This window comes from Mugil cephalus, chromosome 23 (genome assembly GCF_022458985.1).
Source record: "Mugil cephalus isolate CIBA_MC_2020 chromosome 23, CIBA_Mcephalus_1.1, whole genome shotgun sequence".
NCBI classification, from domain to species: domain Eukaryota; kingdom Metazoa; phylum Chordata; class Actinopteri; order Mugiliformes; family Mugilidae; genus Mugil; species Mugil cephalus.
In genome coordinates this window covers 16,209,543-16,228,060 of record NC_061792.1, presented here as the reverse complement: position 1 = coordinate 16,228,060, position 18,518 = coordinate 16,209,543, and the positions used below count along the sequence as shown (strand labels likewise).

At 52.3% G+C, this 18,518-nt stretch overlaps 5 protein-coding genes across 9 annotated transcripts; 3 read left to right on the top strand and 2 right to left on the bottom strand.

Annotated features, from left to right (window-relative positions):
• Window positions 1-112: 112 nt before the first annotated feature.
• Window positions 113-1,996, top strand: ebpl (EBP like). Its single transcript, XM_047576336.1, has 4 exons — window positions 113-410; window positions 490-559; window positions 1,070-1,208; window positions 1,676-1,996. Exons 1-4 carry the CDS (start codon window positions 234-236, stop codon window positions 1,923-1,925), a joined length of 636 nt encoding a protein of 211 aa, XP_047432292.1. The 5' UTR covers window positions 113-233; the 3' UTR covers window positions 1,926-1,996.
• arl11 (ADP-ribosylation factor-like 11) lies at window positions 1,952-3,809 on the bottom strand. The gene is made up of 5 exons (XM_047576337.1): window positions 3,336-3,809; window positions 3,018-3,083; window positions 2,817-2,932; window positions 2,432-2,609; window positions 1,952-2,122 (listed from the first exon to the last, which is right to left on the bottom strand). The coding sequence occupies exons 1-5, from the start codon at window positions 3,366-3,368 to the stop codon at window positions 1,994-1,996; spliced, it is 522 nt and encodes a 173-aa protein (XP_047432293.1). The 5' UTR covers window positions 3,369-3,809; the 3' UTR covers window positions 1,952-1,993.
• Window positions 3,810-3,959: 150 nt separating this feature from the next.
• eef1b2 (eukaryotic translation elongation factor 1 beta 2) lies at window positions 3,960-6,135 on the top strand. 2 transcript variants are annotated; one of them, XM_047576334.1, is made up of 7 exons: window positions 3,960-4,124; window positions 4,908-5,030; window positions 5,118-5,247; window positions 5,326-5,392; window positions 5,571-5,696; window positions 5,868-5,935; window positions 6,012-6,135. In XM_047576334.1, exons 1-7 carry the CDS (start codon window positions 4,045-4,047, stop codon window positions 6,096-6,098), a joined length of 681 nt encoding a protein of 226 aa, XP_047432290.1. In that variant the 5' UTR covers window positions 3,960-4,044; the 3' UTR covers window positions 6,099-6,135. The 2 variants fall into 2 exon arrangements, with proteins under 2 accessions (XP_047432290.1, XP_047432291.1); XM_047576335.1 differs by having other exon boundaries at window positions 4,908-5,043.
• Window positions 6,136-6,260: 125 nt separating this feature from the next.
• Window positions 6,261-10,685, top strand: zdbf2 (zinc finger, DBF-type containing 2). Its single transcript, XM_047577168.1, has 11 exons — window positions 6,261-6,546; window positions 7,333-7,428; window positions 7,593-7,627; window positions 7,698-7,728; window positions 7,805-7,886; window positions 7,958-8,340; window positions 8,414-8,981; window positions 9,059-9,184; window positions 9,234-9,604; window positions 9,683-9,965; window positions 10,103-10,685. The coding sequence occupies exons 3-11, from the start codon at window positions 7,606-7,608 to the stop codon at window positions 10,565-10,567; spliced, it is 2,331 nt and encodes a 776-aa protein (XP_047433124.1). The 5' UTR covers window positions 6,261-6,546; window positions 7,333-7,428; window positions 7,593-7,605; the 3' UTR covers window positions 10,568-10,685.
• Window positions 10,686-10,731: 46 nt separating this feature from the next.
• dytn (dystrotelin) lies at window positions 10,732-18,385 on the bottom strand. Of its 4 annotated transcripts, none has more exons than XM_047576326.1 (15): window positions 18,049-18,385; window positions 17,297-17,386; window positions 16,496-16,689; window positions 15,605-15,806; window positions 15,332-15,417; window positions 14,790-14,857; window positions 14,650-14,721; window positions 13,352-13,515; window positions 13,167-13,278; window positions 12,379-12,509; window positions 12,150-12,309; window positions 12,031-12,077; window positions 11,823-11,964; window positions 11,110-11,479; window positions 10,732-11,013 (listed from the first exon to the last, which is right to left on the bottom strand). In XM_047576326.1, exons 3-15 carry the CDS (start codon window positions 16,674-16,676, stop codon window positions 10,925-10,927), a joined length of 1,824 nt encoding a protein of 607 aa, XP_047432282.1. In that variant the 5' UTR covers window positions 16,677-16,689; window positions 17,297-17,386; window positions 18,049-18,385; the 3' UTR covers window positions 10,732-10,924. The 4 variants fall into 4 exon arrangements, with proteins under 4 accessions (XP_047432282.1, XP_047432284.1, XP_047432281.1 ...); XM_047576328.1 differs by lacking the exon at window positions 18,049-18,385 and having other exon boundaries at window positions 16,496-16,570; window positions 16,658-16,689; window positions 17,297-17,939; XM_047576325.1 differs by having other exon boundaries at window positions 16,496-17,386.
• Window positions 18,386-18,518: the final 133 nt, after the last annotated feature.

The following is an 18,518-nucleotide window of genomic DNA, read 5'->3' as shown; positions in this document are numbered from 1 at the left end:
TGGTCTGCAGCCAATGGGAGAAGGCAGGAGGTGGTCTACAAACAACTGACCAATGAGACGAGACGGGGGCGGAGCCTGAGACCTCACTCCACATTCATACACTTCAGTTGTGTCTGCGCAGTCTGCAGTTGGGACGTAGACCTGGATCTGGACCTGGACCTAGACCTGGATCTGGACCTGGAGCTGGACCTGGATCTGGACCTGAATCTAAACTAACCTGTAGTTGTGTCCAAATGGACTCGGAGACGTCCCCCGTCCTCTCCCCGGTCTCCATCCTGTCCCTGTTGGCGTGTGGTCTCCAGGTTTTAGCTGCCGTCCTCCTGACTAGATGGTTTGGGGGGCGGAGCTCAGCTCAGGACAGGTGGGTCCTTCTGTGGCTCTTCTATGATGTCATCGTCCACCTGACCCTGGTAGGAGGAGCCTCCTCTTCTTCTTCTTCTTCTTCTTCTGTAGTTTTTATATCTTCAGTTTGATCTCAACGTGTTTCAGGAGGGACCGTTTGTGTACATGTCTCTGAGGGGGACGGTGGACACGTCTCAAGGTCCTCTGGCTGAACTCTGTGAGTTTATTCTGCTGCGACAACACACTACACAACAACACACAACACACAACACCACACTACACAACAACACACAACACCACACTACACACTACACAACAACACAACACACTACACCAACAACACACTACACACAACAACACACTACACAACAACACACAACACCACACTACACACTACACAACAACACAACACACTACACCAACAACACAACACCACACTACACCAACAACACAACACCACACTACACCAACAACACACTACACACAACAACACACTACACAACAACACACTACACCAACACACTGTTGTTTATTTTTGCACAACAAACCATTTTATGAGATTCATCATCTCTCCTATCTCCCCTGTCCCCTGTCTCCTGTCCCCTGTCCTCCTGTCCCCTTGTCCCCCCGTCCTCCTGTCCTCATGTCCCCCTGTCTCCTGTCCCCCTGTCCTCCTGTCCCCCTGTCTCCTGTCCCCCTGTCCCCCGTCCCCCCGTCCCCCCTGCAGGGAAGGAGTACAGTAAGGCCGACAGTCGTTGGTTAGTTTCTGATCCAACAATCGTCTCCATTGAAATTGTGACGGTCGTCCTCGACTCTCTGATCGCTCTGGTACTAATACACGCAGTACTGGAAGACAAGTACTACAGGTACTACTACTGTTAGTACTAAAGCAACTACTACTAGTACTACTACAACTACACATTAACATATGAACTACAACTCATGTGGCTAACCGTTAGCATGGCTGCCTTTTCTACTGGTAGTGGCCGTGAACATGTGGCTAACCATTAGCATGGCTGTCTTTTCTAGTAGTAGTGGCCGTGAACATGTGGCTAACTTAGCATGGCTGCTTTTAGTATAGTGCGTGACATGTGGCTAACCGTTAGCATGGCTGCCTTTTCTACTGGTAGTGGCCGTGAACATGTGGCTAACCGTTAGCATGGCTGTCTTTTCTAGTAGTAGTGGCCGTGAACATGTGGCTAACCGTTAGCATGGCTGCCTTTTCTAGTAGTAGTGGCCGTGAACATGTGGCTAACCGTTAGCATGGCTGCCTTTTCTAGTAGTAGTGGCTGTGAACACGTGGCTAACCGTTAGCATGGCTGCGTTTCCTCAGACACTTCCTGCAGATCGCTCTGAGCGTGTGCGAGCTGTACGGCGGCTGGATGACCTTCTGTCCTGATTGGCTGATGGGAAGTCCTCACCTCAACACGTCCAACCCCCTCTACCTGTGGGTCTACCTGGTCTTCTTCAACGGGGTCTGGGTCCTGGTCCCGGTCCTGCTGCTGGTCCAGTCCTGGTTCTGTCTCAAGAGTCTGCACACGCTCAGTGTGGACACACACAACATGAAGAGGAAGCAGCTGTAGAGACCAATGATGACATGAAACTTGTGTCTCTTTGTTTCACATTTATTCATAATAAAGACGCTGGAACTTCAGCTCCTCTTGATGAGTTTGTTGACCGACATGAAGGCCTGGTGCAGACCCAGACCCTCCAGACCACTGCAGGCCTGGATCTCCCACAGTCTGTCCTTGTAGCTGGGGAGGTCCAGCTGGGTGGAAACCTGGGGGGGCGGCTCCAACATGTAAATCACAACAAGCCCTTATTTCACACACAGTCTGGCCCCAAAAAATCAAAACACAGCCCTGAGTTCTACTGCTGCTTTTCTTCCAAACGTTTCTCCATCGATCAGGATTTATTTCTTCCTGATGAGAAACTCCTCATTAAATAACTTGTTGATCCACCAGGAGGCGCTGGACCATGAGCTCAGTTACAGGAGCGTTCGGGCTTTTAGTTTTTCTGTGGCCAGACTGTGTGTGTTTGAATTGTTGGTGTGTTTCATCTGGATGAACGTGAACGGTTTGTTTGTTACCTCTCGTATCGTCATGGACTTGGCGACGTCCTTCTTGTTGGCCAGGACCATGAGAGGAACTCCTCGTAGCTTCTCCTCTCCCAGGACCTTCTTCAGGACCTTCTGGGCCTCCGGCATTCGCTCACGGTCGCTGCTGTCCACCACGAAGACCAGGGCCTTGCAGTCGTCCAGGTAGTACCTGGACAATCCATCAACCTTTATTTATGCATCAAACATGTGGTTCTGGTCCGTTAGAATCATCTCTGAGTGGAACCATGGATGTTTAGTGTCGTTCTATCTGAAATCACTTCAGTATTTCATCGGTTTAGTTTTCCTTCATCTCCTCTCCTCCCTCCATATCTGAGGTTTTATTACAGGTGGAGCCTCTGAGTTAGTTTGTTCTCACCTCCAGTTCGGTCTCATGCTCTTCTGTCCTCCAACGTCCCACACAGTCAGAGACGTCTTTTTGTCCAGGTTCAGAGTCCCCACGTTGAAGCCGATGGTCGGAGACGTCGTCACCACCTTTAAGTCGACACATGATCAATCTCATGCTGATGAGTCCAACAAACATGTCCAACAAACATGTCCACCTGAGGAGGACGCTCACCTGTCCTGTCAGCATTCTGGCCAGAAGGGTGGACTTTCCAGCAGAGTCCAGACCCATGAGGATCACCTGGGGGGGGTTACATGTTAGCATCATTTAATATTGATGATAATTCATTCGTCCCGTTAGCTCAGGACAAGACGTCCACACTTTGATTCAGTCCATGTTTCTGTTTTTAGCCCCAACTCTGAACGTTTGGAGCCATATGTCAATGGAACAAACAACAGGTGAGTAAAGAAGAGACACATTTACCTGAGGACAGAGGACAGAGTTACCTGAGGACAGGGGACAGATTTACCTGAGGACAGGGGACAGATTTACCTGAGGACAGGCGGAGGAGCCAGACTGACCCATCGCTCTCCTTGTTCTCCAACGTTTCCTCTGGTCCAGTAACAGCTGTGAGACTGAAACTCTGAGGACTCTCAGGTGTGTTCAGGGAGCTTCATGCCGGCGTCCAATGAGAGGAGGTCATGTGACTGAATGACAGGTCTGACTACATTCCACCTGATTCCACCCAAACAAACCTGAATCCACCTTAAAGCTGAAGGAAAAGGGGAATAAAACCGTCGGAGCTGAGAGGTCGTTTCCATGGTGACGTAGTCTGTGAGGATGAGGATGAAGTTTTCAAATAATAAATGAATAATAAACAGGATTTTAGTTTGACTGAAATGATTTAGTTTTACTAAAGTTATATGAACAGTCGTCAGTTATAATAATGAATGAATTAATATTGTTGTTATTATCAGCAGTAGTGAAATAAAACAGCAGTAATAATAATAATAATAATCGTGTTGTTTTCTTGAACTATTTCAATGAAGTTATTTTACTCTGAGCCTCCTTCCTCCCCTTTCCTCCCCCTCCTCCCCCTTTCCTCCCCTTCCTTCCTCCCCCTGGAGGAGGAGGAGGAGGAGGAGCGGTGTCCGCCGAGGAGGAGTCTGTCTCCGGATATAAATCGGCTCCTCCTCTTCCTCCGTCCTTCTTCTTGCTCCTCCTGCGGCTCCTTGGTCTCGTCTCTCCCGGTTTCTTCATCATGGGCTTCGGGGACTTGAAATCCGCCTCCGGCCTCAAGGTGCTGAATGACTTCCTGTCGGACCGCAGCTACATCGAAGGGTCAGTCAAGCAGTTTCATGAAATACCGTTCAAAACCCCGTAGAACCGGCGCCATCTTGGCTCCTCGCTGAGCTAACGTGACTAGCGGTTAGCCGGTTAGCCGCGAGGCTGCTGTGCGTTTTAAAGTGGAGATGAGACGAGAGGCAGCTACAAAATGTCCACGCTGTTGTCCACGCAGCGGCGTGAAGACACCGTGAAGACACCGTGACGTCCTCACCTTGAGATTTAGTTTAATGCGCGGGACCTGCAGCTGTTAGCATGGAGCCACATGGTGCTAACAGGCTAACATGCTAGCATGTTGCTGTGCCCTCCTTCCTGACCGACGGCTTCACTCTAAGTTAAAATAAAACTTTATTGATCATGAGACACGAACAGATGTTTTACGGGAAAACTGCAGCTAAACAGGAGGAGGCGCTGTGTCTTTTACCAGTCGGGTTCGTTTAGTTTCTACTTCCTGCTTCACTTTCAACAATGGAGACTGAACACGAGCTGAACAAATATGAGTCTCCAAACCTCCGTTAACCTGACCCAGTCTCTACTGACCCACAACTATCAGCTAGAACATGGAGACACACGGCAACTAAGAGAACCAATCACAGCTCTGGTTCCATTAAACACTAACGAGGACCAATCACAGCTCTGCTTACATTTAAACACTAACGAGGACCAATCACAGCTCTGCTTACATTTAAACACAGAAGCATAAATTATAAGTACTGTTGCTATGGAGATACTGACCCCTCTGGTTACCGTGGCGATGCTAACGATGTCTTCCCTCCTCAGGTTCGTCCCGTCCCAGGCGGACGTGGCGGTCTTTGAGGCGATCTCGGCCCCGCCCCCTTCCGATCTGTGTCACGCCCTGCGCTGGTTCAACCACATCAAGTCGTACCAGAGCCAGAAGACCAGGTGAGGACGCCAGGTGTGTCCCTGTGTCCAGGTTTGCGTGTGTGTCCAGGTGTGTTGGCTTTGAGGTGACTCCTCCCCCTCCTTCAGTCTTCCAGGTGTGAAGAAGCCGCTCGGTCAGTACGGCCCAGCGGGTGTGGCTGACACCACCTCAGGCTCCGCCCCCGCCGCCGCCTCAGACGATGACGACGACATCGACCTGTTCGGCTCCGACGAGGAGGTGACCTCACGGTGACGTCACAGTGAAGTCACCATGGTGTCGTAGTTACCTGGTCTGACCCTGATCTCTGTCTGGCAGGAAGACGCCGCCGCCGCCAAGCTGAAGGAGGAGCGTCTGGCAGAATACGCCGCCAAGAAGGCCAAGAGTACGTCCTCCCGTCAGTCGGCGGCTTCGCTGCTCGACTCTGTGATGATCTCTGATCACCATCTTTCGGCTGACGCCTGATGCACAGCTTCTCTTTACCTGACGAGTCACTGACACTGGTTAGTTCATGTTGGCGTGTTATGTGGCGTCCACGGCTGACTCCTCCCCTTCTCTCTCAGAGCCCGCCCTCATCGCCAAGTCGTCCATCCTGCTGGACGTGAAGCCGTGGGACGACGAGACGGACATGGCCAAGCTGGAGGAGTGTGTGCGCAGCATTCAGATGGACGGGCTTCTCTGGGGACAGTGTAAGACACGTTGTTGTTATTGTTGTTGTCAGTAGTCGGTGATGATCTAACTCACCATCTTTCGGCTGAAGTCTGATGGACACGTCATGATCTGAGACGTCCAGTGTCTCTGGTCTGTCTCGTCCACGTGAACTCGCCTCAGACCGAACTCACTGCTCCTCTGTGTTGCAGCCAAACTGGTCCCGGTGGGTTACGGCATCAAGAAGCTGCAGATCGGCTGCGTGGTGGAAGACGACAAGGTGACGGCTCGGCCCGGATCAGCTGATTGTGTGGGTGGTTTGTGTCTGATGTTAACGTGTTTGTTACCTGTCTCAGGTGGGAACAGACCTCCTGGAGGAGCACATCACAGCCTTCGAGGACTACGTTCAGTCCATGGACGTCGCAGCTTTCAACAAGATCTGAACAAACATCACGTCAATAAAAAACTCTTTGAACACAACCAAGTCTGTCTCTCTGATTTAAAATGAAGGAATGAACTAAAAGGCGTTAGAACGTGTCTCTGATAGTTTCATGTTGGTTTATTTCTGGAGTTGCCTGCAGTTCCGTCTGCGGCCTGTTGGCGGCGATGCAGCGCCGCTGCGTTTCCTGCTGTGATGTAGAAGAAGAGTCAGACCGGAAACTAAACAGAGCAGCGGAGCACACATGAAAATAAAGATTAAAATATATATTTATACACAGTCTGTGGGAGCAGCGCGAGGCGGGACGAGTGTCGAGTTTAATCCGTGACGGAAAGTAGATAAAGACCAGAGCTACTACCGACTGTTCGACGCCAGCCAATGAGCTAGCGGGCTAACGGCTAGCTGGATGCTAACGGCGGGGCCACGTCACCAGCTGCGTCGCCTTGGTTACCGTGAGTCCGGGTCCGGGTTATGAACCTGGTTTACACAGAACCAGGCTGAGTCAGGTTTACACTGAACTAGGTTATAAACCAGGTCTACACTGACCCTGGTTTACACAGAAACCAGGTCTACACTGACCTAGTTCTACAGTGAACCGGGTTCAGCCACAACCATCCCGTTCAGGAGCGGCAGCCAATCAGAGCGCAGCTCGAGGTTAATTAATTAAATGGGGGGGTAGACCTCCAACAGCTCTGAGTCCTGGTCTGACCCGGGTCCACTTATATAGGGAAGAGGATGTGGGTTAAACCTTCCACAGCTCTGGGTCCTGTTCAGAACCAGGAACCATCTGGTCTGACCCCGTTCGACCCCCGGCCTCCTAATACTGGTCTGGTCTGGTCTGACCTGTTCTGGTCTGGTTTGGTCTGGTCTGGTCTGACCTGGTCTGACCTGGTCTGGTCTGGTCTGGTCTGACCTGGTCTCACCCTGGTTGAGGACAAACAGACTCTAAAACTCTCTGGGCCTCGTTATTAGTCTGTGAAGACCCTGAATGTTGTTCTTTCTAATATTCTCCATAACTTCGACAGTTCTGTAAATATGAGCGTCTTCCTAGCTTGATGTGAGCTAGTTAGCTTTAGCCCTTCCAGCTTTACCTCATTTCCCTTCAGGGATGAATAAATCTATCTATCTATCATCTATCTATCTATCCATCCATCTTTCTTACCTCGGAGCAGACGCATTTAGCTGGAGTTGGTCCGTCCACAGTTAGTCAGACTTTAATAACTAGTCTTTCTCTTCAGGCTCATGGACACTCTTCCTACAACTCTCCCCTCGTTACCGCTGGTTACAGCATGGAGCGCTCTGATTGGACAGTTCCCTCGCTGACTGAAGGCCAGGTGAGTTTGTGTGAGGTCCGTCCAGGTGAGTGTGTGTGAGGTCCGTCCAGGTGAGTGTGTGTGAGGTCCGTCCAGGTGAGTTTGTGTGAGGTCCGTCCAGGTGAGTCTGTGTGAGGTCCGTCCAGGTGCCAGTACCTGATTATAACGAGTCTCCTGGGTTTCAGGTCTCCAGTCAGGATGTCGGACTCCTCTGCTGAAGGTAACACCTCAAACTTTAAATGATCTCTGGCTACATGACACTCTCTCACTTTGCTCTCTGCTTACATCAGATGGCCAGAGGGAGGCGGAGCTTACCACCAGGTGAGTCTACCTGGACTTAGACAGCTGAGCTAACATGCTACCGTTAGCTCAGGTGATGATATGCTGTGTGTTGTAGGATGTGGGTGGAGTCGGAGGCGGGGCCATCCAGGTGTGGTTACTGTGGATACTGCAGAGTTCTCTACAGGAACCTGGAGCAGGTAAACTGGCCTCAGACCATGTGACCTGACCCCCTGAGAGTCAGCCAATAACGTGTCCTGGTTTGTGTCAGCACCTGTCCAGCCTGAGACACCTGGACTCAGTGGGGGCGTCGTCCAGAGGAGGTGCAGTGTCCTCGCATAGAGCCGCCGTGTCCTCGTCCAGAAGAGGTGCAGTGTCCTCGTCCAGAGGAGCCACCGTGTCCTCGTCCAGAGGAGCCGCAGTGTCCTCGTCCAGAGGAGCTACCGTGTCCTCGTCCAGAGGAGGTGCCGTGTCCTCGTCCAGAGGAGCCGCCGTGTCCTCGTCCAGAGGAGCCGCAGTGTCCTCGTCCAGAGGAGGTGCAGTGTCCTCGTCCAGAGGAGGTGCAGTGTCCTGGTCCGGGACCAGACTGACGCTGCTGGAGCGCTTCCTGCAGGATGTCCTGCAGCACCACCCTCATCGCTATGGCGACCCCAGGTACCCCCACGGCACAGGTGAAGTGGACGCTCTTGTCTCTGGGTGTGAATCTCTGTTTGTATGTTTCCTTCAGGCCGTCCCACGCTGACCTCCCAGTAAGCTCCGCCCCTCTGATGCCGAGGGCGGAGCTTGACGAACTCGTCTCTGAGGATCAAAGCTGGTCTCTGGGAACCGGCTCTGAGGACGCGTCCCACCAGACGGCCAATCGGCAAGAAGACGATGGCAGCCACGGCCAATCAGGAGAGAGGCTGTCAGGACCAATCAGAGAGCAGGAGGAAAGAGGGATGGGACACAGCCAAGCCCCGCCTCCTCCATCTCAGGCCCCGCCTTCAGTCCACAAGAAAGCCCACAGGAAGACCAACAGGAGGAAAACCAGTGACTCCTCTATCGCGTCACAGCCCCGAAGGGGTCCAGACCCAGACCCTGTCCCAGACCCTGTCCCTGTCCCAGACCCAGACCCTGTCCCTTGTCTTAGTCCTGGATCCTGGGCCCCTCCGGAGCTGAGGCCCTCGATGTTCTGGCAGAAGGAGAAGAGGAAGGCTTTCTCCTCAGACCCTCTGGACCCTCTGGACCCTCTGGACCCTCTGGACCCCCTGGACCCCCTGGACCCCCTGGACCCGTTGGACCAGACCATTGAGGAGGTTGGTCAGAGTTCAACTTTGTCCTGATAAAGCGTTGGTTTGTTTACGTCACCTGATGCGTTTGTGTTTGGATTCAGGTGATCCAGGTGTGTTGCCATGGTGTCAGTTCGTCGCGCCACCACCAGGAGGAGGCGGAGAGCCTCGGCCTCAGCCAGCCCGTCTCCGTGGAAACCCAGAGTGAAGACTGGGACTCACCTGTGCAGGTACTTGAGTGTCAGTGCAGCCGTTTCTGAGGTTTTATTGGTCCTGAAGCTGGACATTTGTCTGCAGGTGGTTCTCCAGACACACGGGGACACAACTGTCCAGGTGAGACAGACGGAGGGACCGGACCTGGCCCGTCTCATGGACTTACAGGTGGACCTGAAGGACCGGTTCTACTCGGACCAGCTGGACGCTGCCCTCCAGTCTGACGGCAGACCGGAGGCCGGTGTCGGACCGGACACGGGTTTCTGGACTCTGCCCATAGAGGAGGTCCTCCCAGCTCCAGAACATATCCCAGCATCCTTCAGGGGGAAGACCTGGGCCCAGATCGAACAGGAGGACGAGGAGAGGGTGGAGAGACTGGTGGGACAGTTCAGACGGGGACGGTTCATCTGCTACTTCGACAGCGAGTCTCTGGCCAGGTGAGACGCAGACGTCACCTGGTCACCTGATCACCTGCATCCACCGCTCTTTAATCCTCTTCCTCTTCTGTCACTCAGGTATGGACGGAGCCTCAAAAGGAAGGGGGCGGAGCCACACGCAGGTGTCCTGCCTCTGCTGGACCAGGATGATGAGGACAACAGGACGGCAAGGAGGCGGGGCTTCAGACTGGCGTCCAGGTGTCAGGTGGTTAAAGTCAGTCATAGCACTCAGACTGTCCGGTTGCTGGTCCCGGCTGTCCGTCACCTGGCCCCAGAGGCCCCGCCCACCAGTGTCCCTGCAGCCAATCAGACCAGGAGGGACACCGGGCCCACGATGTGGCCCTGCCTGCCTGATGGGACTGCCACGCTATCATCCAGGTGTCAGTGAAGCCGGCACCTCCCATGGCTCCTGCTGAGCTCGCCGCGGCTGTCCGCCCCCACCTGTCCCCACCTGGATCGCTGGCGTGTGCGCGCTCCCAAACGTCCTGCAGGAAATAGAAGCGCCGTCACCGCCGTCCGCTCCACCCGCAGAGGTTAAAGGTCAAATACAAACCACTTCCTGTCCGGTTTTACGAGCCCGGCACCAACCGCATCCTGAAGAACCCCCCCCGAGGCTTCCGAGGCTCCGCCCCCTCAGAGCCGCCGCCCTGCGTCCGTCAGCTGTTCAGGAGCCTGAGTCCAGACCTGAACACCCCCCCAGGGTCAAAGGTCACAGGCTTCCACCTGAGCACGCTCAGTAGAGACTCGCCACAGACGGAAGTGGTCAGCGCCGCCCCCCCCAGACGGCGAAGGAGGGACAGGACACTCCCCGCCCCCTTCAAGAGACGAACCAGGGCTCAGACCACGCCCCCACAGCCCAGGAGGGAGGGGCTACGACGGACAGGTCCTGCCCACCTCCCCCAGACCCCCCCTCACCCATCCCACCGGGGGAGGAGGGGGGGGCGCAGGAGGGGGCGAAGGTAGCATCTAAAAAAAATAAATAAATAAAACTTTTACTTTCCCTTTGGTTTGATACGTATTTAATTTAAAAGGTTTTTATTCACAAATTAAATTTACACAAATAAAACTTTTCTAACTTGGACTCGAGTCAGTGTCCTCACTGTGTCCCGCTGCTACTTTGTCCTCAGTGTCCTCACTGTGTCCATCTGCTGCTTTGTCCTCAGTGTCCTCACTGTGTCCATCTGCTGCTTTGTCCTCAGTGTCCTCACTGTGTCCATCTGCTGCTTTGTCCTCAGTGTCCTCACTGTGTCCACCTGCTACTTTGTCCTCACTGTGTCCACATGATACTTTGTCCTCAGTGTCCTCAATGTGTCCACCTGCTCAGTTTGTCCTCACAGTGTCCACCAGGTGATGGATGGACTGTCCCACCTGGTCTGAGGCCTTCAGAAGCTCCGTCCTCTTCCCCTCACCTGAAAATGAAAGTAATTGGACATTGAGAGGAGTTGTCTCTGAGACCTTTGACTTTAGAGATAAAAGGACCTAACACCTGTCTTGCTGTATCTCACCTGTCCGTCTCTCTGTCCACGTGTCTTTCTTCATCACAGTCCTCAGCCTTTCCACAGTTTCCTGCAGCAGCTCCTCTGGACTACATGTCCCACAATCCTCCTCTTCTTCTTCAGGCAGACAGGTGACCTCTCCCTGTAGGTCCACCTCCTCAGGTCCAACCTGTCGTCCTATTGGACAGCCGTCGTCTGAAGACTCGTCCTCACTGGGTCTATCATGTGACAGAGGTGGGACTTGGAGGACAGTCAGAGACGCAGTTTGTCGTTCTTCCTCCTCTTCTTCTTCTTCTTCTTCTGTTGTGTCAGAGGCTGCGGTCATGTCTCCACTCCACATGTTTTTAGTGTGTTGTTGAGCCTCCATCTTGTTCAGAGCCTGAAGACATACATGTTACATGTTCATTACCTGAGTGTTACCTGAGTGTTACATGAATGTTACCTGAGTGTTACATGAATGTTACCTGAGTGTTACATGAATGTTACCTTAGTGTTACCTGGGTGTGTTACCTTAGTGTTTCCTGGGTGTGTTACCTGAGTCTTACCTGGGTGTGTTACCTTAGTGTTACCTGAGTGTTACCTGGGTGTGTTACCTGAATGTTACCTGTGTGTGTTACCTTAGTGTTGCCTTGGTGTTACCTGAGTGTTACCTGGGTGTGTTACCTGGGTGTTACCTGGGTGTGTTACCTGGGTGTTACCTGGGTGTGTTACCTGAGTGTTACCTGTGTGAGCATGTCCTGCAGATGAACATTGTGTTGTCTCAGGGATTCTACAGTGACCTCCATTTCGGAGCAGCGGTCCTCCAGGACGCCATGCTCTGATTGGACGGTGAGCCGCCACGCCTGCACTTCCTGCTCTAACAGCCTGAAAACAGGGAAACGGAACTGAGAGCTGAACACGTCCACGTTGGTTTGTGTCTTGATGTCTCACCATTTGTCTCTCTGCAGATTCCTGACGTCCGTCAGCAAAGTCGACGCCTGAACGACAGGAAGCAGTTTCTTATTGGAGGAAACGCTGACGGTTTCCTGATACAGGTGATCAGAACTCACCTGAGGACTCGGCGTGTCCTCGTCTGTCTGCAGAGCCTTAGATGAAGACGTGCAGGGAAGAGAAGGATGCCGCACGGCATCATGGGAAATACTTCTATCAGAGGAGGGACTGTGGGCTGACTCAACCAATCGTGTTGAGGCGTCAGAGGGGGGCGGAGCACTGAGGAGGTAATTAAAGAAAGGTTTGTTAAACAAAGCCGCTTAATGAGATGAATTGACCTGATCTCACCTGTTCTGAGTCTCCCCTGGCTCCGCCCACATCACGAGGCTCCTATCCACGTCTCTGTGTGTGTGTCGTCGTGGCAACAAGGCATGGCGAGCACTGTGCACTAATGAGGACAGAGACTCCTTCCAGGTGGGCTAGTGGAGATCAAAGGGTTAGGGTTACCTGTGTGTATCCACCTGTGTGTATCCACCTGTGTGTATCCACCTGTGTGTATCCACCTGTGTGTAGTCACTGTGTGTAGTCACTGTGTGTATCCACCTGTGTGTATCCACCTGTGTGTAGTCACTGTGTGTATCTACCTGTGTGTAGTCACCTGTGTGTATCCACCTGTGTGTATCCACCTGTGTGTAGTCACTGTGTGTAGTTAGTGTGTGTATCTACCTGTGTGTAGTCACCTGTGTGTATCCACCTGTGTGTATCCACCTGTGTGTATCTACCTGTGTGTAGTCACCTGTGTGTATCCACCTGTGTGTATCTACCTGTGTGTAGTCACTGTGTGTAGTCACTGTGTGTAGTTACTGTGTGTATCTACCAGTGTGTAGTCACCTGTGTGTATCCACCTGTGTGTATCCACCTGTGTGTATCTACCTGTGTGTAGTCACCTGTGTGTATCCACCTGTGTGTATCTACCTGTGTGTAGTCACTGTGTGTAGTCACTGTGTGTAGTCACTGTGTGTAGTTACTGTGTGTATCTACCTGTGTGTAGTTACTGTGTGTATCTACCTGTGTGTAGTCACTGTGTGTAGTCACTGTGTGTATCTACCTGTGTGTATCTACCTGTGTGTATCTACCTGTGTGCAGAACTCGAGCACCGGGTGGTGGGGTTTGTGTTTCCTGGACTGACGGTGCGTCAGGAAGCAGCTCTGACACACGTGGACGTTCACACACTTCATGCATCGATACCTGAGAACAGACACACACTCACCTGGATTTATTTGACTGGTGGACCAGGACAGGTGGGGGCGGCCGGACTCACCTGAGCCCGGTGATGGGGGAGGTGTTGCAGGTGTAACAGCGGACGTTGTGTTTGATATTCTGACCGGCAGACAGCCGGTATAGAGTGGGTAACCATAGCAACAGGCGTGGTTCAGTCTGCATCCACGACACAACATGTTCTTCACTCACCATCGGACTCAAAACCTGCAGACCGGGGGGGGGGGGGGAACACAATAATTCAATGACAACAATAATTAACTGAAATGACCTCCTACATAATTAGCTCTGGTTCATCAAGTGACAGAACAATTAAATCCTCTTCCACTAGAAGAGGTCCTGGGTCTAGTCCTGGGTCTGGTCCTGGTCCTGGTCCTGGGTCTGGTCTGGGTCTAGTCCTGGGTCTAGTCCTGGGTCTGGTCCTGGGTCTGGTCCTGGTCCTGGTCCTAGTCCTGGGTCTGGTCCTGGGTCTAGTCCTGGTCTAGTCTGGTCCTGGTCCTGGGTCTGGTCCAGGGTCTGGTCTGGTCCTGGGTCTGGTCCTGGGTCTGGTCCTGGGTCTAGTCTGGTCCTGGTCCTAGGTCTGGTCCTGGGTCTGGTCCTGGGTCTGGTCCAGGGTCTGGTCTGGTCCTGGTCCTGGGTCTGGTCCTGGGTCTGGGTCTGGTCCTGGGTCTAGTCTGGTCTGGGTCCTGGTCTGGTCCTGGGTCTGGTCCTGGGACTGGTCCTGGTCCTGGTCTGGTTCCTGGTCTGTCTGGTCCTGGTCCTGGTCCTGGGTCGGTCTGTCCTGGTCCTGGTCCTGGCCCTGGGTCTGGTAGGGTCTGGTCCTGGGTCTGGCCTGGTCTGGGTCTGGGTCCTGGTCTGTGGTCCTGGTCCTGGGTCTGGTCCTGGGTCTGGGTCTGGTCCTGGGTCTGGTCCTGGTCCTGGTCCTGGTCATGGTCCTGGGTCTGGTCCTGGGTCTGGTCCTGGGTCTGGTCCTGGTCCTGGGTCTGGTCCTGGGTCTAGTCTGGTCCTGGTCCTGGTCCTGGGTCTGGTCCTGGGTCTGGTCCTGGGTCTGGTCCTGGGTCTGGACCTGGTCCTGGGTCTAGTCCTGGTCCTGGGTCTAGTCTGGTCCTGGTCCTGGGTCTGGTCCTGGGTCTGGTCCTGGGTCTGGTCCTGGGTCTGGACCTGGTCCTGGGTCAGGTCCTGGTCCTGGGTATAGTCTGGTCCTGGTCCTGGGTCTGGTCCTGGGTCTGGTCCTGGGTCTGGACCTGGGTCTGGTCCTGGGTCTGGACCTCTTTTGGCCCATGTTTGACACCAAGTTAAAGTGTTGCCGTGGCGACCACCAGTCAGCTGTGTTTGTCTCACCCCGTTGAAACAGGACCTCACCGCCGCCTCCACGCCACCGAACACCGCTTCCTCCTGCACCACCGCCGGAACCTGAACACATCCAGGTTAGAGAGGGAGGACAGGGGCATGCTGGGAAATGTAGTCTGGACTGTGTTTACCTGGCTGAGGTCCTGCAGCAAAGACCTGAGTCCAGACCTGCTGAAGGATCCAGAACCTGAAACCAGACCTGGACAACACAAGCATGAGGAGGGACGGTCTGAGCATGCTCAGAGAGGAGACATGAGGGACGGTCTGAGCATGCTCAGAGAGGAGACATGAGGGACGGTCTGAGCATGCTCAGAGAGGAGATAATAAGTCTCACTGTTGTCGTATTGTTGTTGTGTCTTGTTGTTGTCGTGTCCTGTCATTGTTGTTGTGGTTGTGTTTTGCTGTCGTGTTGTTGTTGTGTTGTGTCGTATTGTTGTTGTGTCTTGTTGTTGTTGTGTCATTGTTGTTGTTGTGTTGTGTCGTATTGTTGTTGTGTCTTGTTGTTGTCGTGTCATTGTTGTGGTTGTGTTGTTGCTGTCGTGTCGTTGTTGTGGTTGTGTTGTTGCTGATGTGTTGTTGTCGTGTCGTGTCACGTTGTTGTTGTGTTGTGTCGTGTCGTTGTTGTGGTTGTGTTGTTGTTGTTGTGGTTGTGTTGTTGCTGTCGTGTTGTCACCTCTGTATTTGAGCAGCAGCTCGTCTGAGGACAGGGAGACGAGAGCAACTCGGAGGAAACCACACGAAACGTTTCCTGTTCGGCTCCTGAAAAACACAATTAACATCGATCAACTCAGTGGCGCCTCCTTCAGGAAAAGACACATGGGGACATGGGGACACGGGGACATGGGGACATGGGGACATGGGGACACGGGGACATGGCGACATGGGGACATGGGGACATGGGGACACGGGGACATGGGGACATGGGGACATGGGGACACGCACTAACCCATCACACAGCCGGAACACCAGTTGTATCGTCTCCTCTGGACACGCCGACGTCTCATGACCAGGGACGTCCTGGGACACAGCGTGGAACATCCTGTCCATCACCACGGTAACTTCCTCCCTGTCCATCATGATGTCCTTGTACTTAGCTCCGCCCACTGTGCGTAGCGCCGCCTGGACGTGTCGAACCAACACGTTGTCCACTGGAAAAATTATAATATATCAAAATATTATTTTATTTTATTTTATATTATATTATATTATATTATATTATATTATATTATATTATATTATTCCTTATCTCCTATAATAATGCTAGTCCATGCTAGTCAGTGCTAGTCGATGCTAGTCTATGCTAGTCCATGCTAGTCAGTGCTAGTCCATGCTAGTCTATGCTAGTCCATGCTAGTCAGTGCTAGTCCATGCTAGTCCGTGCTAGTCAGTGCTAGTCTATGCTAGTCAGTGCTAGTCGATGCTAGTCCGTGCTAGTCCATGCTAGTCAGTGCTAGTCTATGCTAGTCCGTGCTAGTCCGTGCTAGTCAGTGCTAGTCTATGCTAGTCCGTGCTAGTCCGTGCTAGTCAGTGCTAGTCTATGCTAGTCCATGCTAGTCAGTGCTAGTCCATGCTAGTCTATGCTAGTCCGTGCTAGTCAGTGCTAGTCCATGCTAGTCAGTGCTAGTCAGTGCTAGTCCATGCTAGTCAGTGCTAGTCAGTGCTAGTCTATTCTAGTCCGTGCTAGTCAGTGCTAGTCCATGCTAGTCAGTGCTAGTCAGTGCTAGTCCGTGCTAGTCCATGCTAGTCAGTGCTAGTCAGTGCTAGTCTATGCTAGTCTATGCTAGTCAGTGCTAGTCCATGCTAGTCAGTGCTAGTGTGTCGTGCTGCTGATTCTCACTGTGACAGAGTTTCTGCAGCGACATCAGTTTCGTCGCCGCTCTGTAGACGGACGGACGGATTTCATTCATCACTTCTGTTACAACAGAAAATAAAAGACGACAAACAGACGTTAAAATTAAATCTGAGAAACACAAACATAGAAACCAGAAGAGGATTTTACCGATGCTGTCCAGATCCATGAGGAGTTCACACCTGAAAATGTAAAAGAACATCAGTTAAAACTGATCCAGACTGATCTGATCCAGACTGAACTGATCCAGACTGATCTGATCCAGACTGATCTGATCCAGACTGATCTGGTCCAGACTGAACTGATCCAGACTGATCTGATCCAGACTGATCTGATCCAGACTGATCTGGTCCCGTATTCCTAAAGATCCAAAGAGCTGCTCCTACAGGACCAATGCTAATAAAATGAAGCTAGGACCCTGATGTCGTTCCTAGATGGATGCAGAGATGAAAGGTTCCTAAAGAAGGTTCTGCAGTGAGATGTGCTGAGAGCAGGGAGGAGAACTTTAAGAGGCTTAGAGAGGAGAACATGGTGGAAAGAAGAGGAGGAGAGATATTCTCCAAACACTGAATGATTGGATGGAGCAGGAATCCAACCCCTGAGCCATTTTACCTGGTTAATACCACATGGATGAAGAGCAACAATGGTTTTGGAGGAGGACCAGGAGGAGGACCTGGAGGAGGAGGACCAGGAGGAGGACATGGAGGAGAACCAGGAGGAGGAGGACCAGGAGGAGGACGGGTTCTGGTCTGATCAGAACAAATAAAAGCAGAATAAAAGCAGACTCACCTTCCTTCGTTCCTTCCTGAGTTTAAAGTGAAGCTCCTGAAAGATGAATGAAGGTTTCAGTTTTCATCACAGCTGCTTCTCACCTGCTGCCTGTCGACCAATCAGCAGAAAGCAGAGCGATGACATCACAGTGCCCAAAGCCAGGAGCTGAATTAATCATGAAGACATCTGAAAACGTTTTGTCTACAATTCTCAAAACCAGACGGAGAAACTTGAACTGAACAGGAAGCAGAGAAATAAAGTTGAATTAAAGCAAGAGTTTAAACGGGGACTGACACCTGCTCATCTATTAGCCATGGCTAACCAGGGTTAGCCAGGGTTAGCCAGAGTTAGCCAGGGTTAGCCACAGTTAGCCAGGTTTAGCCACAGTTAGCCAGAGTTAGCCAGGGTTAGCCATGTTTAGCCAGGGTTAGCCAGAGTTAGCCAGAGTTAGCCAGAATTAGCCAGGGTTAGCCAGGGTTAGCCAGAATTAGCCAGAGTTAGCCATGTTTAGCCAGGGTTAGCCAGAGTTAGCCAGAGTTAGCCAGGGTTAGCCAGAGTTAGCCAGGGTTAGCCAGAATTAGACAGAGTTAGCCACGGTTAGCCAGGGTTAGCCAGAATTAGCCAGAGTTAGCCATGTTTAGCCAGAGGGGGGGCGGGTGAATGTAGGGTTAGAGTGGGGGGGTCAGGGTGAATGTAGGGTCAGGGTGGGGGCGGGCGGGGTGAATGTTGGGGTGGGGGTGAATGTATGTGGACTGATGATGGAAACAAACCAGCGCTGTGGTGGAGCCGTGAAGCGTCGTGTCTTCATGTCTTCACGTCTTCGTGTCTTTCTCTCTTTGTCTCTTTGTGTCTTTGTGTCTTTGTTTGTCTTCACACTGGAGCTCATTGTTGGACTCTGAGTCGTACGAGGACGAGACACTGGAGCTTTTCTCCTTCTGCTCCGAGATGAAACACAAAGCCCCCCCACACCAACATGAGCTAACGGACCCGCCTCAATGCTAGCCTTTGTTTAGCATGTTAGCATCATGATAGCATCAGCTGACACACCCAGCGAACCTCAATGACATTGAAGCTTCATGTCTTCATGTTCAACTCATGTTGTTCATCAGTTCATCTCCTGGATCAGCTGATTGATTGATTGATTGATTGATTGATTGAATGGTTTGATTTATTCATGGTTTAATTCATTGATTAAGTAATTAATACCAGGTTAAAAGCAGGTTAAGGCTCCTCCCAGTGG